General features: G+C 41.3%; 2 protein-coding genes across 2 annotated transcripts; one reads left to right on the forward strand and one right to left on the reverse strand.

Moving 5' to 3' along the window:
• The first annotated feature begins 1,377 nt into the window (after positions 1-1,377).
• znhit3 (zinc finger, HIT-type containing 3) lies at positions 1,378-3,785 on the forward strand. Its single transcript, XM_069146929.1, has 5 exons — positions 1,378-1,902; positions 2,506-2,537; positions 2,622-2,687; positions 3,211-3,288; positions 3,414-3,785. Exons 1-5 carry the CDS (start codon positions 1,835-1,837, stop codon positions 3,614-3,616), a joined length of 447 nt encoding a protein of 148 aa, XP_069003030.1. The 5' UTR covers positions 1,378-1,834; the 3' UTR covers positions 3,617-3,785.
• A 91-nt stretch (positions 3,786-3,876) lies between these two features.
• On the reverse strand, positions 3,877-16,432 carry LOC138196655 (unconventional myosin-XIX). Its single transcript, XM_069146927.1, has 24 exons — positions 16,213-16,432; positions 14,727-14,874; positions 13,690-13,838; positions 13,335-13,448; positions 12,492-12,624; positions 12,341-12,410; positions 12,157-12,259; positions 11,983-12,079; positions 11,797-11,873; positions 11,237-11,327; positions 10,794-10,959; positions 10,500-10,573; positions 10,289-10,410; positions 9,996-10,109; positions 9,005-9,181; positions 8,786-8,923; positions 8,573-8,680; positions 8,406-8,476; positions 8,254-8,321; positions 6,567-6,706; positions 6,207-6,336; positions 5,892-5,977; positions 5,479-5,802; positions 3,877-5,400 (listed from the first exon to the last, which is right to left on the reverse strand). Exons 1-24 carry the CDS (start codon positions 16,267-16,269, stop codon positions 5,287-5,289), a joined length of 2,871 nt encoding a protein of 956 aa, XP_069003028.1. The 5' UTR covers positions 16,270-16,432; the 3' UTR covers positions 3,877-5,286.
• Between the last annotated feature and the right edge of the window lie 88 nt (positions 16,433-16,520).

A 16,520-nucleotide genomic window follows, 5' to 3' on the forward strand; every position in this document is an offset into this window, starting at 1 on the left:
CCGTTTCCAAATGGCGACAGATATCGAAAGATTGGTTTCCTTCGAGCAGGCCCATTACGACCAATATGACTATTACAATCTGCTGGAGTACTCGTGTCACGCCTGTGGCAAAGGGAGGTCCAAGAAGGAGATCGAGCTGAATACAAACCGCCATTGCCCCGCCGGACACGAGAGGAAGATCGCAGAAAAATTCCACAACAGCCAAATGAAACGCAGGAGAACAAAGAGCTCGACCTCTTGACGGCTTTCCTTCATGTTTACAGGTAATCAGGACAGTTGTGGGAATTACATCTTTTTTTCTCCTTTTTTTTTTTTTCTGCTGTCGTCGTTTTTGTCAAAAGAACAAAAACAACAACAATCTCCTGGCTGCATATTTACATAAGCGCCGTAGATCCTGCCAGCAGCTCACACCCATATGAGCAAAACAAAACCTGCTTCTGGGATCACAACCAGGACTTTCTGATATGTGCTTTTAAATTCATGTCTGCTTTGCTCCAAACCCAGAGTTGTTGTTGTTGTTGTTGTTTTATGGTAAAGGTGCATGGTTGCCATATTTTCCATTTTCATTTTTTCATTCCACTTATTGTATCATAAAAAAGTAAAACCAAGCTCCATTTTCTGCAAGGAATAACTGATATATGTTGATCATGAGATTAGTTTGGATATCTTTGGTCAATAAAAAGAAGTAGGGCTGCGACTAACCTTTATTTTCATTATCGACTAATCTGTTGATCATTTTCTTGATAAAGCTGTCTGTTCTTCAAAATATCAGAAAATTGTGAAAAGTGATTAATCGATTATTGGCGGCAGTTGATTTTCTGTCGATTAAGTTAACGACTAATCACTGCAGCTCTAAAAAAAAAAAATAAGCACCCACAATGTGTTAGGTTGGGCTTCTTTTTAACATTTAATTCTGATTTTCTACACAGATCTGGACACAAGTTGGATTTCTGATGTTGACCGTGGCCAAAATGTCTCTGCCTTTCCTGATCCGCCTCCATTACATAATCTACCCTGTAACAAGACCTGCTCCTCATGTTACAGCTGTGTTGCTATATAGGTCAGTAGTGTGTGCTTGATAGAGATATAGATATATAGATATATAGATGTAGTCCTGTGGGTAAAGAAGATATTCTACTGTATTTTATTTCAATTAAAAGTGATTTTAACTAAACCAGCATGGATTGTTTTATTTCTGATGCTCATGACTGATAATAAAAATGTTTTGTGTTCTAACGGTTTCTATATTTACTTTTTATATCCCAGAGGAGTGAACCGGACATCAGGCCACAGTTCTTTCAGAAATGCTGCAGGATATTGCTTACAGCCTGCAGCTGTATTATTTTTGGTGCAAAAAAAAAAAAATGGACATTTTAAAAATGTTGATATTCATTAGCATTTTGAGTGTTATGATATTTTTCAGTTTTCTCTTGGATGACTTGGTTGCAGCCATACAGCCTCAGTTACAACACAAGACTCCCAAAGCAGTGTCTTTAATAAACGCTGAACATCAATGACCATTTAAAATACCTGCAACTGCAGCTGGTGGAAAGTACACAACGGTGATGGAAGAGTTACATAAAACAATGAACAATGAACGAAACGGTTAAGTGTACTCCAGTTGAGCCAGAGGCTCCTTAATTCCTACCAGTGTTTGAATTTTATTTTGTTGTACTTCTCCCGGAACCTTGGATTAAGTTACTCGCTTTTATTTTGAAAATAACCTGCTGAACCGGAACTGCTTCTTTCCTCGTCTTCACTTCTCACGTGTTCGCTCGGCAGCTGATGATTTGAGCCGTTTTTTCGTCTTCGGTTATTTCTACCTGCCAGAATAATGCAGATATGTCACGTGTGCAGCGAACAGACACCAAAATACAGATGCCCAACATGCAAAATACGATAGTAAGTCAACTTTGTTTACTTAGTTTGTTTGCAAGCCAGCTAACCTCGAGTTAGTTTCCGATTATGTTTTGCTACGATGTTCGTCTGAGGGTGTTTGAGACTGACAATATAGTCGGAAATATGTTGGATTACAATGATCTATTCTGGGAAATCAGTAAAACAAAGAAAATGCCAATTTAGCAGCCACAGAGACAGAGACAGCTGTGGTGAGTTTTACAGCAGTAACTTGTTTTACGCTGGTTCCCAAGACTGGAAGGTTTTATTAAGGTTTTAAACAGAGATAAATATGCACGTTCACAATCATGTCACTGATTCCGTGTTGTCACAAAATGTAAACATGAAAACGCTGCCGAGCATCGCTAACCACATGGGACGGCAACTCACGTGGGTCAAACGATTCGCGGTTTGTTTTCATCGGCCAGTTACCACTGTTGAATGAACAATATACACGTCCTGGATTGTTGTGATTGATTAACAACCACATTAAACAGGTGTGAAATGGGTCCTAAAGTTACCTTATATCTTTATGCTGTAGTGCACAAGGTTATTATAAATCTGCCAGACAAACTACTGTTTTTAATCTTTGTGTTTTGACTCTTCCAGTTGTTCACTTGGCTGTTACAAGAGACATAAAGGTAAATTAACTTGTGCTTTACTCCATTAAATGAACACATCTCATCAACCAGTCAGTCACAACTGTTGTTATTCTTGGTCCACAGACACCTGCCTCCCTGTCGAAAAGCCTGCGTCTCTGAATCCTGAGGCTGAGGATGCTTTCAGCTCTGGTATTGTTATTACACTCATCATTTCTTTGATCATATTCTTTTTGTGCATAATCAGCCAGCAGGAAAACATCATTGTTTTTTATAAATCATATAATCTGGAGGCAACATGAACAAAGTGCAATAAAAACATACAAAAAGGGAAATTTATGTTAAGAGAATCAGTTTTTCTGTTCATGTAAACTGATAATCTGGAGGTTAAAATAAACTTTGTGCTTTTCAGCTGCTGCTCTTTTAGATTTCAGTGTGATTAACCTCATTCATGTTGTCATGAGACTCATGAAGAAATGCTGTAGAGGTGATAATCTACAATACTTGATGTTCAGTGTGTTTCACTGATGAGTCAGACATGATCCTATGCATCGGTTTGAAATACATTGTTTATCTCAATTTGTCAGAATTGTGTTTGTATGATTGTCTCCCTATTACATGAAGTCACAGCAATAATGTGTGAGAAAGCTTACTCCAACATTTTCTGATGCTTTGTGTAAAAAGCACCCAAAAAAAATCTTTACTGTCTTTGCAGAGGCGTGGAGTGTTGAAGATCTTCTGCGTGAAGATAACATCATTGACAAAGTGCCTCTGCAGAGGCTCCAGTTGTTAGGTACAAATCCAACCTCACATTTTGTTTGGTCTCTACCATTTGATATAACTACTGACAGCAGCTGCAGGTTTTCAAAAATAAAGCTTCAGGTGTGATTAACTGATGTTTTCTTATTTGCTCTACAGGTCAGTCAAAAGAGCTCAGAGATCTTCTTTGCAACCCTCATCTGAGGCAGTTACTGCGATCTGTTGATGGCGCCGACAGTAAGGACAGCGCCATGAAGGCTGCCATGCAGGAGCCGCTGTTTGTTGAATTTTCAGATCAGTGTTTAAAAATTGTAGAAAATGAAACTGACTCACAAACATTCAGTGAAGATGATGATTTGTAAAATTTCACCTGCATCACTTTTTTAAAGATTTTTTTTGTTTGGGAGTAATATACTTTTTTTTTTTCTTTTTTTTTTTACATATAAAATGTCTTGCCACACGTGTTGTATGGTTTGCTGTGCCTCATCATGCGACAGTATGATATAATGTTCAATTATATGCTGAAACCTTTTCAAACCGTTTCAAATCCTGAGTTAACACTACAGACCTCAGTGTAGTAACCAAACTCACTTGCGTAACAGCCAATCAGATGCAAACACAGTTGAAGTTAACAGTATTATTTTGAACACTGGAATTTATTTCAACAAAACAGTAATTTAAATATTAATATAATTCAAGTTTGTGCACATGAATCCCTTTGGTACCACTTACCAAAATAGATGAAACAAAACAGCAAATGAGTTCCACATCATAAACTCATAACTACTGCGACACATTTACATGAATCCACAGCTGCAAAAAAAAAAGAAATCTCTTTATATTTGGAAAGAGCAGAACTGCTCCTGAAGGTATATGTTGGATCAAAATACACATGTTCAGTTACAGTTGCATGCATTGTTTTTGTTTTTGTCAATACTTGGAATATCATAAAACCTGCTATGGCTTTAATGTCAGTTAAAAAAAAAAAAACAATCAAATTCTCCCTCACAAACACTTTAGTGTAAAAAGACTTTGGTATGTTGCACAGAACTGGCTTTGCTTTGCATAAAAATCCACACACAAAGTGGTTGAATACGATATTTAACTGATGTACTGAGTCAACAAAAGCCTTTTTCAAAGATCAGCAGTTTCAGCGACCCTGTGTCGCTTCAATGTTTCATATCAGTTGCTTGTTTGTGTCATTTCCTCTGTTTTTCTCTGTGAGCAGAGGTGCGTTTAATGTGCAATATATGCTCTACATGTGCAAAACTTACAACATAAACCACACGAGTAAATGCTGGTCGTCAACATCTGGAATAACGTGGATCAGAATCAACACTAATATAAATGTCTGAAATCACATAAATAATCACCTACACAAATACATGTACAAACAACTCACTTGTGATTTGAGAGTAGATTTTAGGAGGCACTAAAATCACACAGTCTTAACACTTTGATCAACTATCGGCTGTTCCAAAGAGGCAGCGACGAGACAAGAACCTACAGTCCTGTTTGTTTAAGGTGCCAAGATTGTGCCACACAGTTGCAGTTCTACAGACAAAGAGTTGTTTATAAAAATTATTGTTTTGTCCTGCGGTGACATCATAATTTCTTACCCCATTCATCGGTTTCTATATATATGTGGGACACTTGGCACATATTCTGAAAATGGCTAAAAAGCTCGTACTGTACCGGCCTCATCTTAAATGTGTCAGAAGACAGCGTGTCTGAAAATCGACATTTGATTTTGAATTTGAGATGATGTTTGAGTCTGAGACCTGAAGGCCACTACAGATGATTCTTGAGAAGTTAACTGCATTATCTGACCTGACCACCAGGTACAATATTATAAAGAAAGGGTGCAGAGGGAAATCAACTTCAACTTTCTTAAAAGAAAGTCCAGTAGTGTTTTAAATTAGATGCAAAAAAAGTGTCAGATGACTGAAAAACAGCTGCTTTCCTCCCAAAGCTGTGACACATTATCTTTTACTGTGTTCATTTAAATTAATGTTTTGCAGAGACAGCACTCTTACAAAGTCTTCTCTAGCAGGATCTCATTGAACCCCGTCACGTCCTTCTTCAGGTCTGGATGCCTGTTAGCGTAGAGAAGTGGAGATCTCTGGCAGTGCAGCTTCACAGATCCCTGTGTAGAAAACACAAAGAATCCAATCAGACAAACACTCTACAGGATGTCCAACAGCGTCTGCAGCGTTGCCGTCACCTTGGGCTGAGCTCGTATGGAGGCGAGCCCCTTCGTGTACTGGTTGGTCTCCACCTTGTACTGCCCTCTCCTGGTCGGCAGGTTGAGCGAGGCCATCACAGACATCATCTTCTGGAAGCCTGTGGCTGTCAGAGACACGGTGATGGACGGGGCCGAGGCCAGAGCCAGGCCCATGGGCCAGCTTCGCACCGTGACGGGCTCCTGGATGGAGGACAGCTGCACTGAGCCACGCTCCCGGACAACAGGGTTCACTGCCAGCAACTCCTCCTCCACGAGGTCCTCTGCATCATCGAGCTCCGCGTCAGCCAACGATTTCATCTTGGCCTGCCACAAGAGCAAAGCAGTAATGCATACGTTATTCACATAAGCAGGAAAACGCACCAAATGACGTAAATGTTCCCTCCATATCTCACCCTCCACTTCCTCCAGGTGTTCTGGATGACTGCAGCTGATCTGTTCCACCTCCGGACCTGCTTCCTGACCAGCCAGGACCGCACCGCTGTAGGCAGGTGAAAACACTTTGAATGTTTATGTACTCTCATTCAAAGTAGCATCAAAAGAACATCTGAGATGAACAGTTAATCACAAGAGCTGTCTGTGATCTGTTTCTGAAGGGATCAACGGCCTGTAAACAGTGTGAACAGACTGCTTCCTGTTGTCCAGAACAGTCAGGTCAAAGCTGGCCGACCGAGCTCTGCTAACTCTACTCCAGGGCATTAAGAGGTTACCTGCTTGGATCAGGGCAGCAGACTGCCGGTGGGCGTGGCGTCTGCGCCGTTGGTACCGCAGCCAGCAGCACTGAATGGTGAAGGCACACCGAGACAGGATCTTATTCCTCTGATCCTCCAGCAAATCGAGCTGTGAGACAGAGTCAGGCAGGTCAGCGCTCCCACAAAACAGACCGGAGTCCTCACTCGTTCTACGACACATTTAAGTAACACTTACACTCAGGATAACACGTCTGAACCAAAAAAAAGAAGCTCTTACCATAATGTACTAATTATCAAATCATTTCCCCGACATGTCCGTACTAAGTTACACATACATTTTACAATCAGTGTGAGAATGCCTGTATGTGTACGACTGACCATCGCCTGGGTGAGAAAAACCTTCGTCCTTCCACAGTGAACCCACGACTTGTGTTGCTCGCTGGAAAGATGGTGTGGTAACACCACACTGAGGAGCCTCTCCACCTGTTGAACTGTGTTGTTGCCGTTAGATTCCAAATCTACGACAGAGAGGCAACCAGGAATTAGATTGACTAAAGAGAAATCATTCATGTAACAGCTGAGCAACACTTCAACCATCAGAGATTCAGATTCACCACCTGGTAGTTGTTTGACAGGATGTCAGTGAGGGAACCAGCCTGATCAACAGCACGGCTTCCACCATCACTGATATGATTGCTGACAACATGCACGTGCATGCGAAGACAGACGAGAGGTGAAGAGTTGCAACTAAATATGTGGCAGCATTCAGCGTTAGTGAGTCGGTCAGTTGGATTTTAACACACCAAGACTGAGTTTTTAGACGTGACAGCAGCTCTTTGAGACCGCACCGAGGTATAGCTGTGTTTGAGCTCAATGTGAATGTCAGTATGCCCACAATAATGAACGTTGATTTCATTCAGGTCACAATGCTGATTGAGCCTATCGCTGCCAACTAAGTCTCTGTGTTTGACAGAACATGGAGGTTTTTAATCAGCTGTCTGGTGAAGCGTTCCCGTGATGGCGCTCCGAAATGATTCGTTTTACATAATTTACATGTTTACATCCCCCAGCAATGATTGATTTGCCGGAGCTGAAGGGGGGGGGGCCGACGGTTGTGACCGTAGCAACAGAGAGGAGAAGGCTGCAGCAGCTAAGAGTAGGGTGGAGAGAGACCTAATAAGAGTTCAAGAAAAGCAAATAAAACTTAAAGAGTTAAAAAAAAAAAAAGAACTTCGGCTTTCAGAGGAAGGATTAAGGTTTAAAAAAAAAAGAAAAAGAAACGTTGACAGCGAACAGACAGAGACAGTCAGTGGTGCAGCTTTTCCTTGTTGTTACTGCTACTGGACAGGTAGGTACTTGTAAAATATTTGGAGGCTGTTACATGTTTTTGTAACGACTCTGACTGCCAGAAGAGGACGACAAAAGTTCCACTTTGCAGGTTTCAGCAAGTTCTGCAGGTTTTGAAGTGTATGTTTACCATTTTAGTTTGGCAAGTTAACATGCTGATATTTGCTAATCAGTGGAGTCCCAATGATGAATCAGCCAGGCCAATATATTGGCGGCTACATGTCAAAAGATACATCATGTTTGGAGACGACGTGATCCAGTCTACTCTGACAAGTTCCTTTTACACGTTGAAATGTCCCGCCCATTTCTCATTTGCAATTATTAAACGCGAGAGGGAATCTAATCCGAAATATTTACAGGCTGTTTAAAGGAAATTATCGGCCAATAAATCAACAGTTTAAGGTGAAGGAAAGTTCAAGCATTAAATAATGAAGAATGATTGGAGAAACATGCAAAGCTCTGATAGTCAGACATGCATGCATTTACCTGGAAAGTTCATAAGACGTTGAACATTTTGTTAGAAAGTCTTGTTTTGCTACACCAAATTGAAAAGTCCCGAGGAGAGCAGAGAACTGAGGATCACATTAGCTAAGAGGACTAATGAAGGAAAGGAGGAACAAAACCAGCAGCCCTGAAGAGAGGAAATAATGTCACTCTTTGTTCAGAGAAAACATGCCACAGTTCAGCAGGAATGGATTCAGCCACCAGCTGTACTCACCAACACTGCGACTCCCTGAGTGTTTGGTTACGAGTCCATAACGGTGCACGAAGCTTTTGAAAGGGATTCTGTGCAACAAAGATAAAAAGTCAACCCAGAACCAAGAGAAATCAAACAGTACATTAAGATGAGAGTTAACAAAGATAACAAACCTTATTGGGAAGCCAGCAGCGCTGATATGAATGGTCTCCACTATCCCGCAGGCCTCCAGCTGCATGATAACCTGCCAGCAGACAGGAAGTAAACATCACATCATTTAATGAGAGCATCATCTCTGCTGAACAACAGAACAGCATTCATGTGTGAGCAGAACGTCTACCTCCTCCTTTTTGAAGGTCAGCGGCTTGCAGTCGCGGTTGGGCTTGATGCAGCGAGTGTAGTGAGGAGTTGTGGTGTGGAGGATCTTCATCAGGCTCTCCAGTGAGTTCTACAAATATATGTTAACATCATCAGTGCCATGACTCAACCCTCCCAGGAGAAACCCGTACAGACTCCGACAGGCTACTATAACCCTGATGATGACGGCTCCTACCTTGAACTTGGAGACCACAGTGACTCTGCTGAGCCCCTTTGTAGTCAGGCTCTCAGTTTCCCTGTCAATGAAGATCTGGTGAAGCAGCGGGTTCTCGGACTTCTGCAGCAGGCTGACGAGCTCTGCTGGCACTGGGTCCTAAAACACAACATCCAGTAGAAGATGAGCAGGTGGATGTGTGGTCAACTTATTAGAGTGCAGCTTAAAAGCGTTTCTTGCCTTGTTCTTCTCCACCATGCCCTCGAGCTGGTAGTTGACTTTGCCAGCGTAGTGGGCCACAGTGAAGTGCGGCACCTTGCTGAACTTGTCCCAGCTGATGTTGGCATTGTCACAGAGCTCCTTCTCCAAACGAACCCGGAGTGTTTTTGCGTCTGAGGTTCGATTAAGACGACTCTCCTGGAAAACACGTATCCAAAAAGCAACATCCACTTACTAGAAATACATTTAATTAATACTTTAAATGCACATATCAACCAAGAAAGTCACTGCAGTCACTCACACATGAACAAAGGGTTAAAAGAGGGAAAATCCCCTTTATGCTGTCATTCCATAAAAACTATTTACATACATTTACATTACTGGGTTGTGCTCTGGGATTTCATCCGACAGGGTCGGACTGTTCAGTGCAATGTTTAGTGCAAACAACCTGACGTGGTGCGAAGGCACTTTGGTTCTCCAACACCACAATGTTCCCGCTCAGGGTTCTCACCTGCACTGGATTTCAACACCTTGCTACTTCTTTCTGTTCCCCGAACATTTAGTCGTGTGTAATTCAGGTGCTGATCAAGTGACGTAACTTGAAATATTTACTCTGAAAGTTACTGCTTCCTCCTGCTCCGTCCGCGCATTTTAGTGCTGAGCTCGGATTGTGTTTAACAGGAACCGTCACAAAACCTTTTGATCGATCCTCGTATTACAACTCCAATGGGGAGACGTGCTAGTTCAGCACTTCCTTGGAGAGATTTCTGGTTCCGTGTCCGAGTTCAAGACAGATGACTTTCATGGGATTTAAAACAAAAAAAAAGATTTGGTTTTGTCCCTGTTGTATTGCTTTGTAGGTGGAAATCAAGACACTGTTAGCTTTGTATTTTATTGACTTGTGTATGTGGCCACAAACAATACTACTACTCCAACATGCAGAAGCAAATGCTGTTCTATTGACTAAAGAAATTTATATTTAAAGTAAAAAGAAAGAAACTGAGCAGCATACCTCATTAAGAAGAGAAAACACACCGATCGGACTTCCCTCTATGAGATCCAGACAGCTTTGGTTGTCTTGGTATTTGACAAAGGACCACTTCAACCCCTCTGACACATACTCCTCCTGAGACAAACAGAGATGAACATAAATATTCATTTTCCACATCACAAACGAGTTGTGACAAGTTGTCGTGTTTTCAATCATTTCATGAAGACTGCAGAGTTTCTCCTGAATGTCTGAGTCCAGGACGGAGACACAAGAAACAGATTCCCGTCAGGAAACAGAAAACTGAAGGACGCTACCTGCTGAGCTTTTAGATAATGGGCCACAAAATGCTGCTGGAGTTTTTCATTGGCGTAGTTGATGCACAGCTGCTCCAGGTTATTGATCTGAAAACACTCAAAGCCGTAGACATCCAGGACTCCTGCAGTGGTCAGAGGAGAAACTGTGAGAGCTCATGGAAACAAACGGGAAGGTTTGATTTCGTGCTGTCAAATAAAAATAATGCTTTACCTATGAAGTTGCACCACATGGAGCTGTCTGCACATATGCTGTTGTTGATGAACGTAACCAGCCATTCAAATAACCTGGTGGAAAAGTGAACACACTTACTATAAAACAGAGAGAGCCTATAATAATGATTGACATAGATATCTTCCTCACTGCTTACTGTAAACAAAAAGACACGATGGTTCATATTCAAGTGCTTGGTGACAACAAGCTCCTGCATCACACAACCATTCTAACAAAATGTTATCAAGTCTGGCAAACTGTTGTGTTACTTAATGATGAAATGGTCCTTCTTACTGGGCGTAGATGACCTTGGCCAGGCAGTCCCTCCTCATACTGCACTCCACCTGGGAACAGGGCTTGAACACACTCTGCTTCCCCGCCCTCAGAATCCTGACTCTCAAACATGTCTGAAGCTCCTCCGCAGGAACACACAGCAGCTCAGCGGTCCTCTGCAGGAAGTCTGAAACACAGGCAGGAGACGTGGCTCATGTCTGCTGCTGGCAGGGAAGCACGGTGATGTCATGGAACTACCGCTCAATGCAGCATGAAACACTGAGGCACAACAAGGTTTGAGAGTTTTCAAAATAAACCCACAGAACACTGTTTGTATTGTTTGTGGTAGCCGTAGCATTTTAAATGCGAGTCTTTTTTCTTTTTTTTTTACATTTCTAAACACTCATTAGCAGGAATTGTGTGGTAAGAGTTGATTTATTATCAAACTGAATCATATCCAATACCTTTGGACTGTTCATCAAGGTGACATGGTTGTGATTCATCTGTTGAAGAGGAGAAACTCACATTCCCCAACTGCAGGATACCTGCTAACACCTGCAACAGATTACAACCAACAGACCAACAAGATGATGCCCACAAATCACTGAAGTACATGAGTTGAGGATACTTTAACTGCAACACACTATAATGTTGTTGCAAGCAGTTATGGGGAAGTTTTTTTGTGTAGTGTCTATTAATGATGTGATTAGTTTGTGCACCACTGGTTGTACACAAGAGTGTTGCTAAGAGGTCAAACAATTGTTCTCCAACTGGCCTCAAGTCCAAAAATAGTTATTTAATTTAACTTAAATTATAAACAAACAGTTGGCAAGTGGTACTGGAAATTTGGTTTGGTACAAAGTGGTATAAGGTCTGAAAGCTCTGGAATTTTTGTATAAATGTTATTTGTCACCAATAATATCTCCTCCTGTGAAGACAGACCGTATACTTTTACAACTGGAATTTTGTTACCTGGTTATATATTGCAAATATATGTTAAATATGGGAGAACAGATGACCTCACCTTAAATATTTGTCTTTGCCTTTCTGCATCGATGCCCAGGTGAACCATTGCCTCAACAGTGTCATTAAAACAATCCTCTGTGAAACATCAAATGAATTGTTACTTGTAACAGTCAAAAACTAAATAAAAATCATAAAAATAAATGCAAAAAAAGTGCCTTAATGAACATAAAAATTGAACACTGACCCTCCACAGTCTTCTCAGAATTTGGCAGCCACACAAATTGTTGGTCAAGTGACATCTTCCAGTCTTTTCTCTGCTCATCCGTCGCCCCTTTCATCATCTGAAACACATCCATCTTTTACCACCGTAGAAACACTGGATGAGCAGACGATGTTCAGTGCAGGTCCGTTAACTCACCTGGTAGAAGATGTGGAAGTTCCTCTCGCTGGCCGGTTGGCAGGCCACCCTGGTCTTCTCCAGCAGATACGTTTGCACGGACGCGCCGACTAACAGCTGACACCTTCATGAACAGATTAAAGTGAGTGACAACCTGTGTGACACTGAGCTGATGTCTTCACATGAGCCGATGAGCTGAACGTACCCGTCCAGCTGCAGCTGGATGTATTTTCCAAAGCGGCTGCTGTTGTTGTTGCGAAGCGTGCAGGCGTTGCCTACATGGAGGGCACACTGACAGTGAGAGACAGTTCACACCAGTCATTTCACTCACAAACATCTGTGACCTGTTGTCTTACCAAAAGCTTCCATTATAGGGTTGGAGTCCAGCACCCTCCTCTCTATCCTCTCCACTGTGTCCTGACTCGTCAGTACTGAGGAGGCAGACGCCACCGTGGCATAATATTTCATCAGGCAACGAGACGTCCACGTCTACAAACAAAACATCGACAGACCAGACGGTTAGAAAATTATTTTTTTAATAATCATCCGTCCAGTAAAGATTTATAATACTTAATCACTGAACAGATTTACAGCCATGTTTCTTTAATATTATTTTGACACCAAATCCTTTGCTAAAGAGTGCGGTGTGTTCCCCAGAGATCTGCTGTCAATCAAACAAAGGCTCTAATAACCATTGTGATGATTGCCATGCTGACAACTTTTGTCCTTATTTAGTCCCTCCTGGATTTCACTATTTATTTTGCAATCAAATATGCTTCTCTCAAAAACTGTGATGCAGTTTTCAAAGTTGTATGATTGTGATATTTTGGCAAAAACTGCAAGCACACTGCCGATCACAGAAACAGCTGGAAAGATTTTTGTTTTCATCTTTTCTGAACTTAAAGAACCAAGGTGCTCAAAGTTTAAAAAAAAATCTTAGTGTCATAAAAGGGATGTTTTTATAAATGCTTTTAAATCAAATTAATTTAACAGGTAGTACTGTATGTACATAAACAAAGTACAATCTCTTATAAATGTAGGGTTGTATAAAACTCACACGTAATTAAACATATACTGTATGATTAGAATGACACAGGGGAGTGCATCAATCGGTAGCCTAATTCTCATAAACCCAACCAGCTCTGACAACCTGAACCCAAACTAAACTCTTTAAGCCAAACTAACACACTTTACTTCACCTTTCCCGCTCCGCTCTCACCACTGACCACCAGGGACTGGTTGACCGGCTCCAGCTGACCCCGAACATTCCTGTAGGCCTCTTCTGCCACAATGAAGATATGTGGTTTGAACTCCTGCAGACAAAAACATTCAGACGTATTAAAATGGGGTTTCTAACTGCAGGCGGAGCTGCCAGACTCTTGAGTCAGACTGTAAATGTCTGCATCAGCGCATCATTTAATCATGCGGGAAATGCTCCTCTGAAAATCCCAAGCTCTTTCAAAGTAGCACCTCCTTCCCATTCACACCCGTTTGATCCGCTCTATTTATATATATTTATGTATAAATATATATATAATGTGATTATGCTAATACCTGAGGCTGAGGAGCGCAGTGATACTCCTTCATCACATCCAGAGTGTAGAGGTCTGGAACAGCCTGGAAGGGGTTGAGAGCCACCAAGGTGCAGCCAGCATGGGTGTAAAACACCTTCAAACTGTACCTGGCCTGCAGGCATTTCAGCACTGCCAGAAAAAAAACACACACATTGAGCATCATCAGGCAAGAACAGGACAAATGTGGAAAGCCAACATTTTACAGATGGTAACAACCAGAAGCAAAAACAAGAGAATACCAGAGAGTTGTATCATTATGATGAAACTAGTCACTGGTAATGTTGAAAAAAAAGCCTTTTTGCCACATCACAGTAAGGGTAGGAGAAAAAGATTGAGACATTTTTCCTGCCGTTATTGTGTTGATACACGGACGCCAGGTCTTGATATTTGTAATGATTATGTAAATAAATAAATGTGCTCTGCGCGTGCAACATTTATGACAGGTTTTTATGAGCCTGTTAGTCAGTCTGTCTGCTTGACAATCCCATGTTACTGCAATTAAAATAACTTAAGGGACATGTGCAGATTTATTTTGTTAAATAAAACAGATGGTGACAAAGTTTTCCTTTGCAGACATAATTTATAGATCTGCAATATAAAAAAAAGGTAATAAATCATTATGAATGTCATGGCAATACTCAAGCATGAACGCAAAATGTTTAAAAATCACAACAATATCCAATCATGATTTAAGTATTTTGATAATATTGTATTGTGGGGCCGCAGGTCATTCTCACATGTACATAACAGTGTAAATAAACCCAGAATAACTGGTGTTAATAAACTGTACCGGTATGTTCCCTGTTGTGCATGCTCTGAAGCATTTAGGTAGCACAGAGATCATTAATGGAATAACATTTATTCCATAATCCCTTTAAATTTGATCTTGATGAGGGGAAATAATACACCGTAAGCTCTGCAGTTAAAGGTGACATAAGCGGAAAAACTCAAAATAATCACCAGTCTACATCATCAGTGCTTTAGACACTCCAGTGACACCATAGCCCTGCGTGATACCTGTTGTTGGGGTCACTGGGTTGACTTTGGTGAGGTCATCATAAGTGTGGAGTTGATCTTCATCAATGAGGAAGGCCTGAATTTCTCCCTCCAGTGACTCAGTTCGGGACAAGTGAGGGGTATGGACTTTCTGGATGAATCCCTTCACCTGTATGGAGGAGGCAAAATGTTTGGTAAACACACTGAAACAAGAATGAACTTTATCGGTATAACACTTTTCTTAACAATATTACTCAAGTGCTTTACAGAAAGGAAACGTATTGGTCCATCTTAAAAGGACTGACAGGTGGAAATCCAATTTATTCTGCAGAGATCTCGTGTCCTGGACCTGCAGCCTGCCGGAGGACTGGCTTCAGTCTGAGGTCTACATCTGTGCAGACAGATCCCTTTAATATGGCCTACATCCCGTCTTTGTCTCAGGCCATTTTTAAACCGTGTAAATAATCTGAACGTCATTAATGTAACACCTACCTGACTAATACCCTGGGTACATGACTCATATGACGCACAGGTAGTTCATTAAGTAGCTTTTACAGCAGTGTGTTTGTTAGGATTTTAAAAAGCAAAAAAATATAAACAGTGAAAGCATACAAATCATACAGGTAAAATAATGAACAGCACACTGACTATGTCAATTTGTAAGGTTTCTTAAACCTGTTTGAGCAGCCCCTGCCCTTGTTTGCTGTTCTTATGCAATAACTCACCTCTGGCAAAATCATCACAACAATAACACTGTTGTCTGTGTTTCTTGGTTGTTTGTATATAAAATATATATATACATATATATACACACTGTACTGTATATAATGTATATACTGTGCATTTTATATTTAATATTTTTTACTGTTATTTTATTGCTTTTTATTATTTTATTATTATTTTATTGCTTTCCTGTATGCTGCTGCAGCGAAAAAAATTCCCCTTGGGGATTAATAAAGTAACTACCTTACCTAACCTAACCTAACCTTACCTAACCTAACCTTATACCAAACTCCATTCAACAATTTGGCAATTTAGCAATCGATGACACACCATGTACAGTTAACCCAACATAAAGTAGTGTAAATATTATGAAGCACGTAGAGTTCAAAAACGGTACATTGTGAAATGTAAAGTGACAACGCGTTGTCCTTGAGTCACGTCCCTCCGTATGTGTTGCTGTTACATTGTTTTAAGGAGGAGGGAAACATTTTGCCCTTTTTCTAAATTTTTCTTGGAGGGACGAGTTGTTTTCGGCGCAATGAACGTCTGCATAACGGTATTGTTGTTTGATCCCAGGTACGCATGTCCCAATACAACAGTACACATCTTTTGAATACCCAACGACCAATCAAAACCGACAAGCAGGTACAGGTAGATGGAGGCTCTCCGGGTCAGGTTAAACCTACTATTACCTTTTGCATTTTAAAAAAATAAAAAAACTAAAAAAAAGGACATCTCTGAAGCACCGGTTGACAGATTGTGGACGACTCGTGTCCAAACTTACCGTTGATCCATTTCTGTGTCCTACTCTGACGTCACGGTAGTCGTCCGCAGAACTCATTGATTTTAGCGTTACCCTTCGTGTCTGTCTTAAAAGTCGGCCGGAAACACTTCGAGAAAAGCCGTGCCCAAATTCAGACGACTTGTTCTTCTGCTCTGCGGACGAGAAACTCAACTTTTCCGTTCCCTCCAGAAACTCCTCATGGACGACGTCCTCCGGCTGCTGTCCGTCTCCCCGCCTCCCAACCTCCCGAACCGCACATTGTTCCCGCCCTCTTCCTCCGTGATACTTCAGGGGTCCAGCGGGATTTC

The sequence above is a fragment of the Embiotoca jacksoni genome, unplaced genomic scaffold, assembly GCF_022577435.1.
Source record: "Embiotoca jacksoni isolate LCO1_2020_lvr unplaced genomic scaffold, fEmbJac1.0.p SCAF_13, whole genome shotgun sequence".
Classification (NCBI taxonomy): Eukaryota; Metazoa; Chordata; class Actinopteri; family Embiotocidae; genus Embiotoca; species Embiotoca jacksoni.

Excerpts from the sequence above, each read along its gene's own strand:
- znhit3 (XM_069146929.1), top strand. The coding sequence starts at position 1,835 with ATGCAGATATGTCACGTGTGCAGCGAACAGACACCAAAATACAGATGC. Across the intron at positions 1,903-2,505 it reads CCAACATGCAAAATACGATA|TTGTTCACTTGGCTGTTACA; the intron begins GTAAGTCAACTT and ends TGACTCTTCCAG. Across the intron at positions 3,289-3,413 it reads GCAGAGGCTCCAGTTGTTAG|GTCAGTCAAAAGAGCTCAGA; the intron begins GTACAAATCCAA and ends TTTGCTCTACAG.
- LOC138196655 (XM_069146927.1), bottom strand. The coding sequence starts at position 16,269 with ATGAGTTCTGCGGACGACTACCGTGACGTCAGAGTAGGACACAGAAAT. Across the intron at positions 6,707-8,253 it reads CTCAGGGAGTCGCAGTGTTG|ATTTGGAATCTAACGGCAAC; the intron begins GTGAGTACAGCT and ends TCTCTGTCGTAG. Across the intron at positions 5,803-5,891 it reads ACACCTGGAGGAAGTGGAGG|GCCAAGATGAAATCGTTGGC; the intron begins GTGAGATATGGA and ends CTCTTGTGGCAG.